This window comes from Anser cygnoides, chromosome 2 (genome assembly GCF_040182565.1).
Source record: "Anser cygnoides isolate HZ-2024a breed goose chromosome 2, Taihu_goose_T2T_genome, whole genome shotgun sequence".
NCBI lineage: Eukaryota > Metazoa > Chordata > Aves > Anseriformes > Anatidae > Anser > Anser cygnoides.
In genome coordinates this window covers 132,701,193-132,719,442 of record NC_089874.1, presented here as the reverse complement: position 1 = coordinate 132,719,442, position 18,250 = coordinate 132,701,193, and the positions used below count along the sequence as shown (strand labels likewise).

The 18,250-nt window shown below is 40.8% G+C and overlaps 1 protein-coding gene and 1 long non-coding RNA gene across 6 annotated transcripts in view; one reads left to right on the top strand and one right to left on the bottom strand.

The window, feature by feature from the left end:
• The window catches only part of ZC2HC1A (zinc finger C2HC-type containing 1A), a 43,951-nt gene that overhangs the window by 17,655 nt on the left and 8,046 nt on the right, over positions 1-18,250 (bottom strand). For 3 of the 4 annotated variants that reach the window (XM_066993110.1, XM_048068272.2, XM_013172431.3), the window contains exons 2-7: positions 11,712-11,785; positions 10,965-11,081; positions 10,594-10,729; positions 5,805-5,953; positions 4,341-4,437; positions 3,260-3,368 (exon numbers count right to left, since the gene is read on the bottom strand). In XM_066993110.1, the coding sequence (XP_066849211.1) occupies positions 3,260-3,368; positions 4,341-4,437; positions 5,805-5,953; positions 10,594-10,729; positions 10,965-11,081; positions 11,712-11,785 (682 nt within the window). Of the gene's footprint in view, positions 1-3,055; positions 3,059-3,259; positions 3,369-4,340; positions 4,438-5,804; positions 5,954-10,593; positions 10,730-10,964; positions 11,082-11,711; positions 11,786-18,250 lie in introns of all 4 variants that reach the window. The other variant, XM_066993111.1, reaches the window with a different exon arrangement.
• The window catches only part of LOC106030577 (uncharacterized), a 45,956-nt gene continuing 43,236 nt past the window's right edge, over positions 15,531-18,250 (top strand). For both annotated transcript variants that reach the window (XR_007165039.2, XR_010829731.1), the window contains exon 1: positions 15,531-15,604. This is a non-coding gene — a long non-coding RNA (uncharacterized lncRNA). The remainder of the gene's footprint in view (positions 15,605-18,250) is intronic.

The following is an 18,250-nucleotide window of genomic DNA, read 5'->3' as shown; positions in this document are numbered from 1 at the left end:
AACTCTCGAGCCGTTTTCCTGTCTTTTCTCCCCCTTCTCTTTGAGGAGGGGGAGTGAGAGAGTGGTTGTGGAGGAGTTCAGCTACCCAGCTGAGTAAAACCACCCCACTCCCTCACAATGATCTGAATCACTTTTACTCAATTTTACTATTCTGAAGGGAAGATACAGGAAAAGACAGCAGCAAGAAGAGAAAAGCAAAAGTTTGATGCACGGCAAAGAAAACCAAAGGTCTCACAATACAGGGCAAAATAAAAACCCGTTTCCAGTTCCAATGTGTTTCTTCATTTAACACTGAGAATAACATTCCTCTTTGATTTCAAAGGCTTTCATCCTGACCTCTCAGTGTCTTCCCTTCATTTTCCACAGTTCTGATGTTCAATAAAAGTCAATTTAATCTTCACCATGCCCTGTCCCCTCTGCCAAGGCTGCTGTTCAGAACTCTTTCTACGAATAGGAAGGCCACCTTGCATAAGCTTGCTGTAAGGGTATGAACAAGGAGAGCGTTTGCTCCTTTATCGTATCTAGTCGAGGAGCTTTTCCAATACAACGACGGATAATAAGAAAGGGAGGCAGTGATGGGAACCAAGTCTGGTGAGTCACATTAATTTAGTAGAGCAGGTGAGAATGCAGGAATGTTTATTCCAGCAATTATCTGATTGAGGACTTCTAAGTTGGTAGACAATCACAAGAAACAAACCTCTCAGTCAAACTATTTGGTGGGCTAACAAGCTACAGGTACCACTTTCAGGAAGGATGAACCTTGTAGCTGGTGAGACTGTGAAACACAGGGCCCCAGATTGGGATGATGCAGGAAACTGTAGAGCTCTGCAAACCCCTAAGGGATGTATAGGGAGAAGGGCAAACTGGAAGAACAAAAGGGGAATACATAGAAAAGAGTATAAAAGGGCTGGCTGGCTGCATGTAAAACAGGGCCAGTCACACTTGTCTGGCCAAGCCCTGCAACTGAACAGAGCAGTCTGTCCTATTTTCTCATCATCAAATCTTTTCTTAACTCTGTATTCACACTCTCTTTCCTGTGTGTGTGCTGCAATGCAGGCCAGGGATCTGGGCAGGGACGTTGGGTGTACAGAGGGGCCAAACTGGTACTCAAAGAATCAACAAATGTGTGTGTTTGTGAACCCTGACAGTGCTGCATGTGTGCCTGTACTAGTAACCTCCCTTCACTATGAGCCAGAGAGGAGGAATGGATTTTGGCTGCCTATGTCTGTTTTACATGAGTCTTGTTGAAGGCAGCCCTCGGCTGGGCAGCCTGCCTGACCAGCCTTGTCAGAGTCCTGTCTCTATGTGTGCCTGGGGTACGAGCTCAGCTTTACTGCTGGTTGAACCTGAAACGTGGAAAGCTGCAGCTGTACTCCAACACAGCCAGGGCAGAGATCTCAGGTCCCTGCAGGTGACAGGAGAAGCAGTCCTGGGCCAGAGCAGCTGGAGGAGGCAGCCACTGCCTTCGCTTTTTACCTCACTTAATGTTTGCCTTTTAGTAAAACCATATGTCATGGTTAGGACACTTTACTTAACTTATTAGGATACTGGAGAAAATACACTCAGACACTCACTCCCTCAGGTCTGTGCCTCAACAACACAGTATGAGTGGGCAGAGCAAGGAAGAACAGAACTGTGTCCTCATGCTACATGGTGTTAGGATTGAAGGATAAGAGCTGTAATTTGTACTTGTGCATAACTCGTAAGACTTGAGAGTGATAAATGAAAAATCACAAATTTTATGCAATAAATAAAGCTGTTCATCCCCATGAGTTGTTTCAGAATGTCTTTTCTTCCTCACAAACTTAAGCTGCTGTTTTTCTCCGTCTTATACAGAGTTCATCCAAATTGATACTCATACTTTATCAAAAGAAATCATCTTCAATCACCGATGATATAACTGCAAACAGTTTCTTCTTTTATTTTTATGTTTTCTCTCACTGCTTCTTGGAGCCCCTCAATGCTCTTCAAAACTTCTTGAAGCCAAAACTTTACAGAAAACCCTTGGTATCACCAGCAGGTGAAGAGAGGTGATCCTTCCACTCTACTCAGCATTGGTGAGGCTGTACCTGTAGTACTGTCCGTCCTGTCCCATCCCGTACCTGCCCCAGTACAAGAGAGGCCTATACGTAACACAATGAGTCCAGCAGAGGGCTACCAAGATAATCAAGGGACTTGAGCATTTCTCTTTTGAGAAGAGGCTGAGAACTGTTCAGCCTGCAGAGGAGGCTCAGGGAGGATCTCACTGCCCATAAATACCTGAACGGAATGTGCAAAGAAGACAGAACTAGTCTCGTTTCAGTGGTGCCTAGAGCCAGGACAAGAGGCAATGGGCATAACCTGCAACACAGAAGGTTCCGTCGCACTATCAGGAAGCATGTCTTTACTGTGCAGGTGATGGAGCCCTGGCATAGGCTGCCCAGAGAGGGAGATCTTCAACAGCTGCCTGGACATGGTCCTGGGCAGCCTGCTCTGGGTGCCCCTGCTTGGGCATAGGAGTTGGACCAGATGGCCTCCAGAGGTCCCTTCCAACCTCAACCATTCTGTGATTCTGTTGCACTACTTTTTTTTTTTCTCATTACATACATTTCTTCTGTGAGAGTGTGCACTGAATATCCCCCTAACAAATATCAGTAACAGCCTTAAACACGTTACCCACAATTACCAGCCTTAAACCTGCAATTTCAGGGAACTCTAGTAATGTACATCTACCATTTCTTGTTGCTGTTGTAGAGCACAGGATTCTATTGCCTTACTTCTGCTCATTCATTCGTTGCCTCTTATGCATTTTAAGGGGCAGGTAGGAGTGAAGGTGTGCATCCTTTTGTGTTAAGAGGAAAGATCCTGTCACAATTGGCTTGTGGTCCACGGCAGAGGCCTCTTTTATTTTATTTTCATGAAATGAGAGAAGTGGTAGTTTGGCAGTATGCCTGGTAGTTTTCTCCTTTTCTCTTTAAGTCCTTCCACTTTTAGAAAGAAAAAAAAATACAGGACTCCAACCATTTTTGTCTGTTCTATAACTTCCTAATTTTCATATCTAGTTTTATCACTTTACCTCCTTTGCTGTTATTTTAACATTACAAAATGCAACTTTGCCTTCTCCAACATTCCTTAAGTATTAACTGCATTTATAAATAAAGGATGAATTCAAAGCAATGCACTTCTGAAGCTTGCAGAAAACAGAAGGAACACATAACCCACAGACACTTCTAGAACTAGCACAATGTAAGTATAAAATAAGCTATAAATAGGAACTTACCCTGCTTGTGGGTTCACCATTCCCAGTGAGTTTTTATGAGCTGGTGATAATGTCTGAATTTTGCTCCCACTGGACCCAGACGAAGACAATGCTTTACCTGAAGAGGCACCTTACAGTTGAAAGTAATAAGGGAAATATAAGAAAGCATAAGATTCTGTTATTGGAATGATACAATTAACAATATATTTATTGTAAAACTCAAAAGAAGAGTTTTAGAAATATTATACATTATATACATATAATAAATACATTCTTCTTGTATTAAAAAATATCAAGATACTAGCACAAAACAAGTATGCTTCCAAAAGTGTATAGCAGATATGCAATTGAGAAAAAATATTCTAATAATTGGATCTGTTTCTTCAGAAAGAAAAAGGAAAGAAGTCTAGAATCAGTAAATGTAGATACAGAACCCTATTGTTATCTGAAAAAAGAATAAGTCTGCAAAATATTTTTATAAATTTATGATTATATTCAGCATACAAATTAGTAGAGAATACAGCAATAGAAAAATCTGATGTAAAAAGATCAGAATTAGATATAATCATGCATTACTTCACAGAATGATTTTGCAGGTTCAAATCAGAAAATTCCTTATTTGAGCTGATATATAAAACAAGAGCCCTACATGCTTAAGAGTCTTGTTGGATAGGGGCCAATCTGCAGCCATTCCATTTGTTTGTTTTGCAAACAAATGCTTGCAGTTCAACAATAAATTTGGATGGGGCTTTGGGCAACCTGGTCTAGTGGGAAGTGTCCCTGCCCATGGCATGGGAGTTGGAACTAGATGGTCTTTATGGTCCATTCCAACCCAAAGCATTCTGTGATAGACATCGTATAAGTAGTTAAAAAAAAAATCAGGTTACAAAAAACATTGATTTAAAAATTGTATCTGGAAAAACAGAAGCCATCTTCTCCTCTCATGAAACACTAAGCTCCTCCTGTGAATTTTTTACTCCTTCAATTTAAATCACTGGGCAACACTGCAGAAATCCTTCCAGCTATTATACTATTTTTACTACATAGTTTGATAACTAGTATTTAGAAAAGAAATGCAAAATTGCTAACATTAATTTCTTACCTACACCTGTTTTGCTAACACCACTTGGCTGTGGTAAGCGTGATGATGATGGTGTTGATCCTGCAGAAGGCGTCTTCTTAACTGCAGCAGGCTTGTACTGTAACAAAATACAGCCTAGAAATTTAAGCAATTAAATCAAACTATCTATGTAACATGATAGGTAGTTATCTCAGGCAGGAAGGGAAAACAAACTATGATTACTTAGTAAATAACTTGTTTCTGGTACAGGGGTCACACAAGCAGTTTCTGCTGGTCTTCTTTCTTATAAAGAAATGATACTAGTAGGAAAGATTGTCCAACTTACTGGTTTTGTTTTTTTTCGTTTAACTGCATGTTTTGTGTTTTTTCCACTTTTCTACTGATTTTATTTTTTTCCATTCATATCTCACAAGCTTAACATTACCACCTCATAACCTGGTAATTTTAAAAAGAATATTCAAGGGCAAAATCATTTTTGCCTTTTAAATCCTACTCTCATGTGTGCTCTCAGCCAGTCCAACGTGCTTTAGAATAAAGTGCAAGAATCACCAGACTAACTGCTTGTGTCTGTTTACTCTTCAAAGATTTCAGAAAAAGTTTCACCACCAAATGAAGACACACGCTTTAATTCTTCATTTGTTTTAATCACAACTTAACTATTGCAGTTCTTACCCTGATTTGCTTGACTTCTCTAAACCTCTATTTAAACAAAAATATAATAATGCTGTACCTTTATTTGTTTAGTCTGGAGAAGAGAAAACTCAGGAGAGACCTTATTGCTCTCTACAACTACCTGAAAGGAAGGTGTGGGGAGCTGGGGGTCGGCCTCTTCTCACAGATAACTAGTGATAGGACTAGAGGGAATGGCTTCAAGTTGTGCCAGGGGAGGTTCAGGTTGGAAATGAGGAGACATTTCTTCTCAGAGAGAGCAGTCAGGCATTGGGATGGGTTGCCCAGGGAGGTGGTGGAGTCACCGTCCCTGGGGGTGTTTAAGGAAAGGGTTGGATGTCGTACTTTGGGACACGGTTTAGTGCGTGATATTGGTGGTAGGTAGACGGTTGGACCAGATGATCCTGAAGGCCTTTTCCAACCTTAATGATTCTACGATTTTTATTTGTCCACTTAAGGAACAGTCTTGAACTGGATTCAGAAGACTTGCACAACAGAAATTAAACTCTGTCAACAAAAACTACATTTACACTTCCTGCTACTACCCTTATCTGTCATTTTCACAAATCTCCAAATTACATCTATGACTGTTTTTGGCTTCTCAGCTGCTGCCATCTGATTTACAAATCTCCAGTTGCAACTCTCATAAGAGACCGAAAACCTCTTCCACGCTTAGGTTCTAATAAAATAATATTTTAGTGTCTAAAACAATAACATTACAGAATAAAATGGTTAATTTAAGGGCAACAAAATATTAAACAAGTTTGATTTTATATCCAATGCAAATTACAATTTAAGAAAAATGTTTCTGTTCACCTGTGTTCTAGTAGGAAGCTTCCCTTTGGTATCAGCTGCCAGTTTCCCCTTATTAGTAATACGTGCTGCTTGTTCTTTACAGAAATTGATGTGTCTGTCAGCTGCATTTTCATTAAATCTCCTCTGACAATATGGACACTGAATGTAATCTTAAAAACATAAAAGTCTAACATTAATAATGCATTTTTAACAAGTGTTATTTAAAAAACAAAGTGTTTTAAAGTCTTTTAAAGACCAGCCCCAGCCCAGAGAAAATCAGCGTCTCTTAAATCTGAAAATGAAACACAGATTACTAGGGAAAAGATTATTGTCCACATGTAACACACAAGGTTGATAGATAAGAAGGAGAAGAGTGGTGGGGAATCAGAAAAAACTTATCTGAAATCAGAAATAGTTTGAGAGATGCTACTCAGCAGGGAAGGTGACCAAAGAGGTAGATCGACATGGCTGGGAATTTAGCTGGCAGGAAGTAGAGAAGAGGTTTAATAAAGAATCACAAATACAGTTCAGTTTGTTCAAGATATGAAAGTACATTGAAATCTTTCCCATACAGATAAGCTAAAGACAACAAATTCCCTTTCCTCTGGCAATTTTGAAAGAACTGAGTAATACCAACTGAAATACTGGAAATGACCATTTAAAAATAAATGAATAGAACCAGAAATATAACCTGATAACAAGATAACATGAATCAAAGAAAACACAGCGAAAATTAGGAGATAGGATAATTAGTGTCTGCATTATTTTTTCCAAGATAAATTTAGTCACACTATGAACAGTAATGCCTGCAGGAAATACTAACATTGGGAAAAAAGAAAAAAAAAAAAGAAAGGCTAAGTATTTAAAATCCTAAAAGATCCCTCATCTACTTCTTGGAAATATACCCCTTAAAATACACTGCCCATCAACAGTAAAGTGTTTGGGCTGCAGTTTCAGACAGATGTTTTAGTGCCTAGAGATATGAATGTTGAATTCCTCAGAATACAGTATTCTAAACCATAAACATCAACTTTGGAAGAGCTAGACACGAGCACAGCAGTTTAAATTAGTATGTTCCCAGGTGATTTTACAAGTGTATTAAAGAAAACAAAGACTCAACAGTCATTGCCTCCAGAATGAATTAGATATTATACCATCCAAAATAAGATTGAGATTACATGTTACTACTCCAAATACAGCTGATCTAGTTTAAATAGTTAGCCCTTACAATAAACAAAATTTCAAATAGGTCCAATGTTTAATGGTTGGCAAACTATGAATAGTGACTCAAGAAGGGAGAGCAAAGGCCACAGGAAGAACACAGAAATCCTTCACAGAAGCGATGGCATGGGAATCTCATGTGATAACAGCAATTGTTTATTTTTACATAAACTCCACTACTGTCAGAATACTCAAATACAAACTACACCTTAACAGATGGAAAGTCAGAAGCAACAGAATTAATAACCATGATCAAACTATGACAGGCCCCAGACAGAGAAGAAAAAAAAAAAAGAATAAGAAATCCATGAAGCAAGCAACTACGGAAGCCCCTAAATCATGAAAAAGGCCATTTCTAACTAGGGCATGGCTCAATTCCGATCGAAGACCTCCAAAGCCCACTAAAGTAAATAGATCAGACAATAAAGGATTAACATGTACTCTTAAGTATGAGGGATTTTATGTTTATCCTTTGTAAAATGCTTAGCACCAGACAGCCACCTGGCTATCACAGTTGCAGAATGGTTGAGAATGAAAGCTATCTCTGAAGATCATCTGGTTCAACCCCCCTGCTCAAGCATGGACACCTGGAGGAGTTTGCCCAGGACCAGACAATACAGTTGGTACAAAAGAACTGTTAAGATTCAATATAAGCTTTATACAATACAAACTAATCAGATTAAAAACAAGCAGTATACATACACAGCCAAGTTCAATGTAAATAGCGCTGACTTCAGAACCTTCTCAACATCTTCAGGCTATTCTGCACTATTTCTAAAGAAAATCCAACTGGGTGGCCTTCTCTGATGGAGTAACTGCATCAGTCAACACAGGAAGACCAACTGATGTCATCTACCTGGACTTCTGTAAGGCCTTTGACACAGTCCCACATGAAATCCTGATCTCCAGTTTGGTGGGAGATGGACTTGAAGGGTGGACCATCTGATAGATATGGAATTGGCTGGATGGCTTCATCCACAGAGTTGCAGACAATGGCTCTATGTCCAGGTGGAGGCTAGTGACCACTAGTGTCCCTCAGGGGTCTATCTTGGGACTGATGTTGTTCAGTATCTTTATTAATGACAATGTCAGTGGGATCGAATGTACCCTCAGCAAGTTTGCAAGAGAGACCAAGCTGAGTGATGCACTTGATACAACAGAAGGAAGGGATGCCATCCAAAGGAACTTGGACAAGCTTGAGAAGTGGGCCCACATGAACCACATGAGGTTCAACAAGTCCAAGTGCAAGGTGCTGCACCTGGGTCGGGGCAATCCCAGATGTAAGTAGAGCCTGGGAGAAGAACTCATTGAAAGCAGCACTGCAGAGTATAGAGAAGGACTTGGAGGTTCTGGCGGACAAAAAGCTCAACATGATGAGTCAGCAGCATGCGCTTGCAGCCCAGAAGTCCAACTGCTTCCTGAAGTGCATCAACAAGGAGCAGCCAGCAGGTCAAGGGAGGTGATCATCCTCCACTGCTATGCCTTTGTGAAGCCCCACTTGGGGCATCCAAGCTTGCGGCCCCCAGCACAAGAAGGATGTGGATCTGTTAGAACAGGTCCAGAGAAGGGTCACGAAGATGATCAGAGGGCTGGAGCACCTCTCTGGTAAAAAAGGCTGAGAGCTGGGGATGTTCAACCTGAAGAAAAGATTCCGGGGAGACCTCATTGCAGCCTTTCGGTACTTAACGGGGGCTTATAAAAAAGATGGAGACTTTTTACACATACAGATAGTGATAGGACAAAGAGGAATGGTTTTAAATTAAAAGAGGGGAGATTTAGATTAGATGCTAGGAGGAAATTCTTCACTCAGAAGGTGGTGAGCCACTGGAACAGGTTGCCCAGAGAAGCTATGGATTCACCATCCATGGAAGTTTACAAGACCAGGTTGGACAAGGCCCTGGGCAACCTGGTCTAGTGGGTGGCATCCCAGCCCATGGCAGAGGGGTTGGAACTAGATGATCTCTAAGGTCCCTTCTAACCCGAGCCATTCTATGATTCTATGAAAATGTGGAACAGGAGATCAAAGAACAAGCAACACTGCTTTTTTTTTTTTTCCAAACTCAAAGCAAACAGTTAAGTATTAATACAGAACTTTCTCCTTCAAAAGGAAAAAAGTCTAGCAGCTACTAAGAAATAGACATGCCAAAGAAAGAGCTGAGTAGAAGAGGATGGATATACTCCATGATACCCCATGTAATTCCCATTTCCTCCTGCATGTAAAGTGGAAAAGAAGCAGCAACTGTAGCTACCCTTGCTCTTTTTCTTCTATTTGTGGGAAGGAGTCCACTGATTAATTAATGCATCTTCTCTTCATTCCTGGTTTCCTTTTCCTAAGTCTTACCCACTGCAGCAGGATGAAACCAGGAGGCTACAGACAATAAAACTCAGCTTGGGAAAGTAAAACAGAAGGAGAGAAACAGAGGTGAAATATCTTTCTCTTCCCATTACATCCTCGCATTCTTTCAAGCAGATTGAACTACTTCCTACTTTCTTCACTTCACTTCACTTCACTTCCTACTTTCTTCACTTCAAACTCGCTTGCAGTCTCTTACAGACTGGAGCTAATGGAGCACAATTTCAGTGACTTTTACAGAGTAGATTTAGTTCTGTGTTTCTCTGCTTGTAATTCAGAATCCATACAACTAGTTTATTAATGCAATTTTTTTCCATGATTAGGCATGTTTCTTAGCGTACTGAATATTATGACTTTTCACTTCTAACTATGAATGCACAATTACAATCCTAATATCGGGACTAACTCACTTCCAGCGGAGAAGCAAGGTGGGGAATACTTAAATCCTTACTTGACCATGAGCAGCCAGAAGCAAGTAGATGATTGTGTCTGTTTTTCCCCAATCTTTCTGAAAATAACCACTGAGCTGTTCAAATTGTTTAGCTCTTATGACAAGAAGGAATATATTCTCCACCGTATTATCACATCACAGAAGTTCACTGAAAAGTGTACTTCCTTCCCAATGACACCAGACTGCTTCAACGTTTTACCTAACCTCAGTTCTGAGGCTACTCAAGAACTGTCACTCACTTGCTAATACAAGCTCCAGATCTCACACACCCTAAATGCAAGTATCCCCCAACACATGAGTAAGGGTCATGTACTCTAGAGCAGTTCACTGCACAAGGCGCATACACAAAAATAAATTTGAATCTAGCAAGAAATGGAAGAGACTACACTCTAGGCTGTCAACATGTGCGTTCCTACAAAACATAAAGATTGTAGGTGTCCAGAATCAGTGGCCAATTAAAAAAATAGTCTGCTCTTCCTAAGCAGATCCACTACAGGAGGTAGAAATATGGTGCTGAAACAATTTGTCCAGCCTAGTGGTTTATAACACAGTGGCAAGCTGCACGTTGGACACAACTTTCATTGCATTGAAAACAAAGTCACAGGCACTGAAAACTACAAAGGATGCTAGCCGGTCACAAGACAGCATCTGCTTAGGGATAATCATACAATAATCTTTACGAACTCATGAATATTGTGTTCCAAAAAAATTACTTTTTAATTCAAATTTTTACAAATTGTTTAAATTACAAACAAGTCTTTAAGAAACTCATTTGTTTTACATACCAGGGTCATATGATGGCGGAGGTGGTGGAGGGAGTTTTCCACCATCTTTAAGATTAAGTCCTTTGGCTGCTCGTATAGTTGCTATGAACTCCTCATGCTTTCGTCTCCAGTTGGATGGTTTTTTGGGAGGTTCTGGCTAAGAAGCCAAAAAAGAAAGAGCTTTATATGTTTGAAGCTCTTACTTTATGCTAGGTACATCCCTTATTTTAATACACAATATTATGGTTACATTTCTTCCAGATCCTAGTTGATCTAATTTATCACAAATTGGCAGCAGAAACAAACCTTACTACGAAGCATACATATTTTGCCTAAAATGTTCATATGCAGAGTAAACCACCAGAGTAGTTTACATATGCAGAGTAACATACCCGTGGCTTAAGAGGTTTTACTGTGGGAATGTCAGTTCCTTCTGCTCTCTGTCGGCTGGAATCAAATGTCTTCCTTTTCTTTGCAGAAGTTTTTTGGCAAATTGGTCCATGCTTTTTCTACAAGCAGAAGAAATACAGGAAAATGCAGAATTTTCTCCTGATGAGTACAATCAGACTGCTTTCACTCAAATACTTATGCCAACCATTACTTTTTGAACAGAACTACAGGAATTCACAAATGCATATACATGATCACAAAAACTCAGGAGTTGAGGAAGAAAAAAAAGGGAGGCACCTGTACTTGTTCCTTGCAAATAAAAAACTGATGGTAGGTAGGCAGCATTTGCATTTGAGGGTCAAGACAGATCAGTGTCTGAAATTCACATTGACATTAAGGTCAATTTAACTTCTATTGAGACGGAAGAGGAGGGCATTCTGAAGATGGCTAGCAGAACACTTCAGTTACTAGATAAGATAGCATGATGCTCAGGCTTACATTTGCAGAGACAAGGAATAATTCTGTGGCACCAGAGCAGACGCTTTTAGAAGGACCCGAATTTTCAGAACGTGACAGGATGCCGAAATAAAATTCACCTTCTTTTAAGGAACTTCAAAACCGAGACGGCTGGAATTCTTAAGTATTTGAAAAAACAAACATCTAGGTCTACTTTATTTAGCTATACTAACCATCGCTTAACTCTTGTTAACTTATCAGACCTGGAAGTCAACGGTATTCATACTACTTACCAGTGCTGCTGGAAAGAAAGTCCTTCCACAAATCCTGCATGGCAACAGATCTCCAGTCTGCACTGTAACCTCACCTTAAAAAAAAAAAAAAGCATACTTCTGTAAGACTGTTTAAATTTGCAGCAAAAAAAATTCTTCCTAGATTGCTAACCTCATATGCTTCACAGTAACAACAGCTGTCACTGTAAAAGTATGCATTCTTTGAACCACACAGAGGCTGTGCAGATCAGAAATGAAAAGCCAATATGCAAGTCCCTACATACTTTTCGAAGCAGTCAGGCCCAGTAACAAGCCGGCACGAAGTCTGATGATTTACAACATGACACTCTGCACTTTTAAAGAGATGCCTGCATATCAGCATGCATATGACTGATTCACTGTATGTCATACTGACAGCTCAAACGGACATGGAGAGCAATGATACTGGGTATTCCTGGTTCTTTGAAAGAGAAGCACCTGTTACAGCATCAAATGGAAGCCACATCCCATCACTTATTTCTCTCTATTAAGTTAAACTATTCCACTTGCTCTTCGAAAGAAAAATTCCTGAAGGCTCTTTTTACAATCCACTTTATACAGGTTATTACTGACAGTTTACATAAGCATTTCAGAAGTGGCAATTCAAGCACTGGTACAAAAATGTAAACATTATACTTGACATACAACTGGTTAATAGAAACAGATAAAAGACTAACAAGCCAAAGTATCCAAGTCTGGGCAAGCAGGTATGTTCATATAGTATACATTAAGCAATGGAATTGTGTAAGAGATGAAAAACTGCATAGTTTCCAAATGACAGGTATCTACTATATTTAGTACTGTAAAAGAGCTGTAGAAATATTTTTATACCATGTGTATACATCTATCAAGAGGCAGTAAATTTGGATCAAGTTTAAGACTGGTTAGACTGAGTACAGAGGAAGAAATTGACATCTGCAGATGATACAGCTCCCTCTGTTTATACTGGGAAAACAGAAGCACTTTCAATTAAAATAGAAGCACTTTCAATTGACTTGTACTTCAGGCAAACTAATGCTTGAAACTAAAAGTTAAGAACATAGGAAAGTTCAAAAGTTTGATCATTTTTTTGTTCCCAATTCCTCAGTGGAAAACCATTTTCCAACTAAACATACATACTTGCCAATTAACTGTAGGACCAATCCTAAAAAAAAACAGAAAACCTAACAAAATGGTTCAAGGCAAGCAAATGCACATTCAGGCAGCCTTGGTTCCCCAAAAATACATTTTTTCCCCAAATTTGAAGGTTAAAATTGAATGAGATTTCTGGTACCAATACAGAACTGTTAAACCTATTCCTGTCTTTTTCAATTACTCAAATGAAATACATTATCAGTATGTAAACATGCATGATGTATCAATATACTACAAGTTTTAAGAACTACAAGCGATACAAAATGCATTCTGCAATTTTACACATTTCTGTTCATACCATGTTTTCATTATTTATACACCTTCTCCATGTAGACATGAATAGACTCTTATCACACCATAGCAGGGCTGCACTGACAGCAATTTTGAGTCCTAAAGCTGAAGTCATAATTAAACTTCCTTTTCTGTCATCTAAATGCAAGTGTATTTGCATGCACACAAGTAAGGGGAAAGTAGGAAAGAGAAGATATTGCAGATAAATCTTGATTTTCTTCTGTTCTTGCATCTGACTTACATTTGCATGTTAGCAACACTTAATGGGAACTTTTTAATTTTTTTCCCTCTCTATTTTAAATAATCATGTCTGATTTTTTTTCCATAAGCCTCTTTCTGTAAAAATCTCAAGCCTGAGCACAACATTAGTCACAAGTAACAACATGCAAGCTGCTCGTACATAGTTCAGATGGCTGGAACCTGCCCTCATCTTTTTTTTTTTTCAAGGGTGAAGTTGTGATGTCGTGGGCTTTCTTCAATTTTCCCAATCAAAAAATACAAGGTATGCACAGATTATGTTTTTTTCACTGCTTTATTCTTCACAGTTCTCAGCACTCTTAATAATGCTAGCAGACATCACTGCAAAGTCTTGTTAAAAAGAAAAAACAGAACTTTCTTTTATCACATTATTCTAATTTAATTCTCAGCTTTGAAGAAATTACCAGTAAGAGATGTATTTCAGGGAAATATAAAGTGATGCCATTTGTGACTTTAATAAATTAGCTGAAATAAATCACAAGTAGTGATCTTAAAATCAGGTGCATAGTTCAAGATTAAGAATTTGAAAGAATTCTTTCAAATATCTGCCTTAGTAAATGAAGAATGGCTTTTCCACCCCATTCTTCTATTCACTGAACTCTGGAATTCAGGTTTGCATTTAAATTCCCCATAGGAAAAAAGAAAAAGAAAAAAAAGAAAGAAAGTAGTGCTCTAGGTGATCCTGCTTGGCAGGGGGGTTGGACAAGATGATCTTCAAAGGTCCCTTCTGACTTCGGCCATTCTGTGACTTGATAGATGCTCAGTGCTCTAGCAGTATTTACACACGACATACCAAGAGGTAGTAACAAAAGCAAGTTAGCGCTCCCTGCAGCTACAGTTACAGAGCTGTACTTCCCTGAGGCATTCCTAACCCTCTGTCGCTGCTGCCAGGCAAGATCATATTTGCCAGGAGCTGTTGCTACTGCCACACCTTTCCTCCCCATAATACAGATCACTGACCCAAAACCAAAAGGAAGTTACTTTAAAAGAAAGTTGAAGCTGTACTGAAAATGGGAAGCCCACAGTCCTTTAGATCTGCACACCTTCATTCCTTTCTCAATTTCCTCTTCTTTAAAGTAAAAAAAAAAAAAAAAAAAAAAAAAAAAAAAAAGGAAAGAAAACCCATAAAATCTTAACATTTCTCTCTCCTGGGCTCCAAGTCTTCCCTTACAGAGAGGTGAGCTACACCAACAAGAAACCTGGTAATTTTAAAACAAAACATGGGATTGAAATTGTTAAAGTAGGAAAAGAGTTAGTGGGGAACTTTTTTTTTCCTTGAAGACATTCATGTAAGATACCTAATGCAGTCAGTCTGTATACTTGTTGTGCAGAAGCTATGTAAGTAACAAGTGACATAAATGAACAAAATAAAGGAGAGAAAAATGCTTAACATTTTTTCAGTAATGTTAAAAGTTAGTATTCCCAATAACTAAATAAAGAGGATAATCTGGCATTTAGGGACATGGTTTAGTGGGTGATATCGGTAGTAGGGTGATGGTTGGACAAGATGATCTTGAAGGTCTCTTCTAACCTTAATGATTCTATGGTTCTGTGATGATTCAAAACAGCGTGTAAGCAACTACGGATGGCCAATTTCTTGTATTAGGACCGAGTTTCTGTATCTGAATAATTTTCTGTTATTACAAGTAGCACTGTGTGGTAGGTACCATCCTACTCTTTATTATTATTATTTTTATTGCAAAACAGCCATTTTGGTACATGGTAACTTCCGTGTGCACCTACCTGCTTACACCAGAAAGCACACGGGAATTAGGTCTGAAGATGCATCTTGCTTCTGTTCTTTTACATAAAGAATAGAATGAAATTACCTCAAAGCCAGTCTTAAAAATAAACCCAGGGCACAGGATGGGAGGTGGAGGTCAGTCCCTGTGGCTGAGGGGCAGCCTTTCTCTCTGGCAAGCCAAATGGCCCAGGGGAGCCAGCCCCAGAAAAGGGGCCCTCAGCCCGCCCTAACCCTCCTCCTTCTTCCACAAGTGCATCTTCCAGGCCGCTCCCAACGCAGCTGCCATAGGCCACGCATCACAGAGGCTTGCTGAGGTCACAGTGGCCACCACTGCCCAGCTTTTGCTCCGGGCCCTATAAAACTGGACCCCTACAGCTGGCCCACCACCTAGCTTCTAGGCCCTCTGACAGCCAGCTCGTGTGGCAGGAAGAAGACCAGAAGCAGGAAGGTAAGTGGCAGCCCTCCTCGGTGTGGGTGGACAGAGATGCAGTTGCAGAAAGAGAAAAAAAATCAGGACGGCCAAAGCCCAGCACAAGCTCAACCTGGCCCCTATGGTCAAGGATAACAAAAAATGTTTTTATAAATATATTAATGGAAAGAGGAGGGCCAAGGAGAATCTTCATTCTTTACTGGATGCAGACAGGGAACATGACTACTGAGGATAAGGAACAGGTTGAGGTTCTTAATGCCTTCTTTGCATGTCTTTACTAGCCAGACCACTTATCCTCGGGGTACTCAGCCTCCCGACCTGGAAGTCTGGGACAAGGAACAAAAGAACCCCCCTACAGTTCAGGTGGAAACAGTTAGAGACTTGCTGCTCCATCTGGACCATCACAAGTCCATGAAGCCAGATGGGATCCACCCAAAGGTGCTGAGGGAGCTGGCAGATGTGATTGCTGGGCCACTTTCCATTGTCTATCAGCCGTCATGGTCATCCGGAGAGGACCCAGATGACTGGAGACGTACTAATGTGACGCCCATCTAGAGGAAGGAGGAGCCAGGGAACTACAGGTCGATCAGCCTGACCTTGGTGCCAGGAAAGGTGATGGAACAGGTCACCTTGAACGCAATCATGTAATGTATGTGGGACCACTGCGAGATCAGGCCCAGTCAGCATGCATTCATGAAGGGCAAGTCCTGCCTCACCAACCTCATCTCCTTCTAAGACCGGGTGACCCGCCTGGTGGATGAGGGACGGCCTGTTGGTGTAGTCTGCCTAGACTTCAGCAAAGCCCTTGTCACAGTCTCCCATAGTATTCTCCTGGAGAAGCTGGCAGCCCATGGCTTGGACAGGTACACTCTGCTGGGTTAAAAACTGCCTGGATGGCTGGGCCCAAAGTGAATAGAGTGAAACCCATCTGGTGACCAATCACCAGTGGCGATCCCCAGAGGTCAGTGTTGGGGCCCACCCTCTATTGATGACTTCCATGAGGGAATTGAGTGCACCCTCAATAAGTTTGCAGACAACACCAAGATGGAGGGAAGTGTCAAGGGGGGGGGGGGGAAGTGTCAAGTGTCAGAGGGTAAGAAGTCCCTGCAGAGGGATCTGGACAGATTGGATGGATGTGCAGATGCCAATGGGATGATGTTCAACAGGGCTAAATGCCCCGTCCTGCACTTTGGCCACAACAACCCCATGCAGTGCTACAGGCTTGGGGGAGAGTGGTTGGAAAGTGGGCAGAGAAAAAGGATCTGGGGGTGTTGGTCAATGCTCACATGAACATGAACCAGCAGTGTGCCCAGGTGGCCAAGAAGGCCAACGGCATCCTGGCTTGTATCAGGAATAGTCTGGCCAGCAGGACCAGGGAGGTGATCATTCCCCTGTACTCAGCTCTGGTGAGGCCGCACCTCGAGTGCTGGGTTCAGTTTCGGGCCCCTCACTACAAGAAGGACATCGAGGCTCTGGAAGGTGTCCAGAGAAGGGCTATGAAGCTGGTGAAGGGCCTGGAACACAAGTCCTGTGAGGAGCGGCTGAGAGAACTGGGGTTGTTTAGTCTGGGGAAGAGGAGGCTCAGGGGGGACCTTATTGCTCTCTACAGCTACCTGAAAGGAAGGTGTGGGGAGCTGGGGGTCGGCCTCTTCTCACAGGTAACTAGTGATAGGACTAGAGGGAATGGCCTCAGGTTGTGCCAGGGAAGGTTCAGGTTAGAAATTAGGAGACATTTCTTCTCAGAAAGAGCAGTCAGGCATTGGGACGGGTTGCCCAGGGAGGTGGTGGAGTCACTGTCCCTGGGGGTGTTCAAGGAAAGGTTGGACCTGACACTTAGGGACATGGTTTAGTGGGTGACACTGGTAGTAGGGTGATGGTTGGACCAGATGATCTTGAAGGTCTCTTCCAACCTTAATGATTCTATGGTTCTATGATCTTTTTCATTGAAATTAATTATTTTGGCCATAGTTTTCCAGCACAACTACAACAAAAAAAAACAGTAAGAAAAAAAAAAGTCTTGTTCTGAGTGATTAGCCTGATAAAATGAAAAAGAAGTAAACAAAAACAAAAAATTTATAGCTGAAAACTTTGGGATTTCTAGGAGAAGATCAGATCTCTTTTTTTTTAATCTCCCTAATGAAAAGTTAAAAGAAACAGGTTGCATTGACATCACAAATAACATCAGTAACGTATTTTCTAAAGCAGCAACTGAAAATTTAGCAGTGGATGGCTGAATTTAGCAGTCTTTAAGGAACTATTTTCCTGATATGCCACTCCTCAGTGCATATAAGCCTCCCAAATGAGGATAAATCACACATGCGACAAATCTGTTAAGGAGCACTAGCCTACTCTTCTAGTACTTCATGCTTCCTCCTGGTTGTACCAGCAAGACAACCCTGAAGATGAACCAGGAATTCACTAGCCAGCTTCATGGCTGTGCACTGGAAATCTCTCCTGCCATGGCTACTTTCCAGCAACAATGCAGGGATTGCTCTTATTTTGATTACACAACCACAGAAGACCCAAGACTCAGCAGCTACATTTCCCTTTCCTTTTCCCTATTTGTAATATCACTTATCACCAGCAGTTTACATGCTGGTGTTAAACATGAATAAATTCAGTTAACTTAGAGAAGGACATAATTATTACTGTTTAGATAAACAC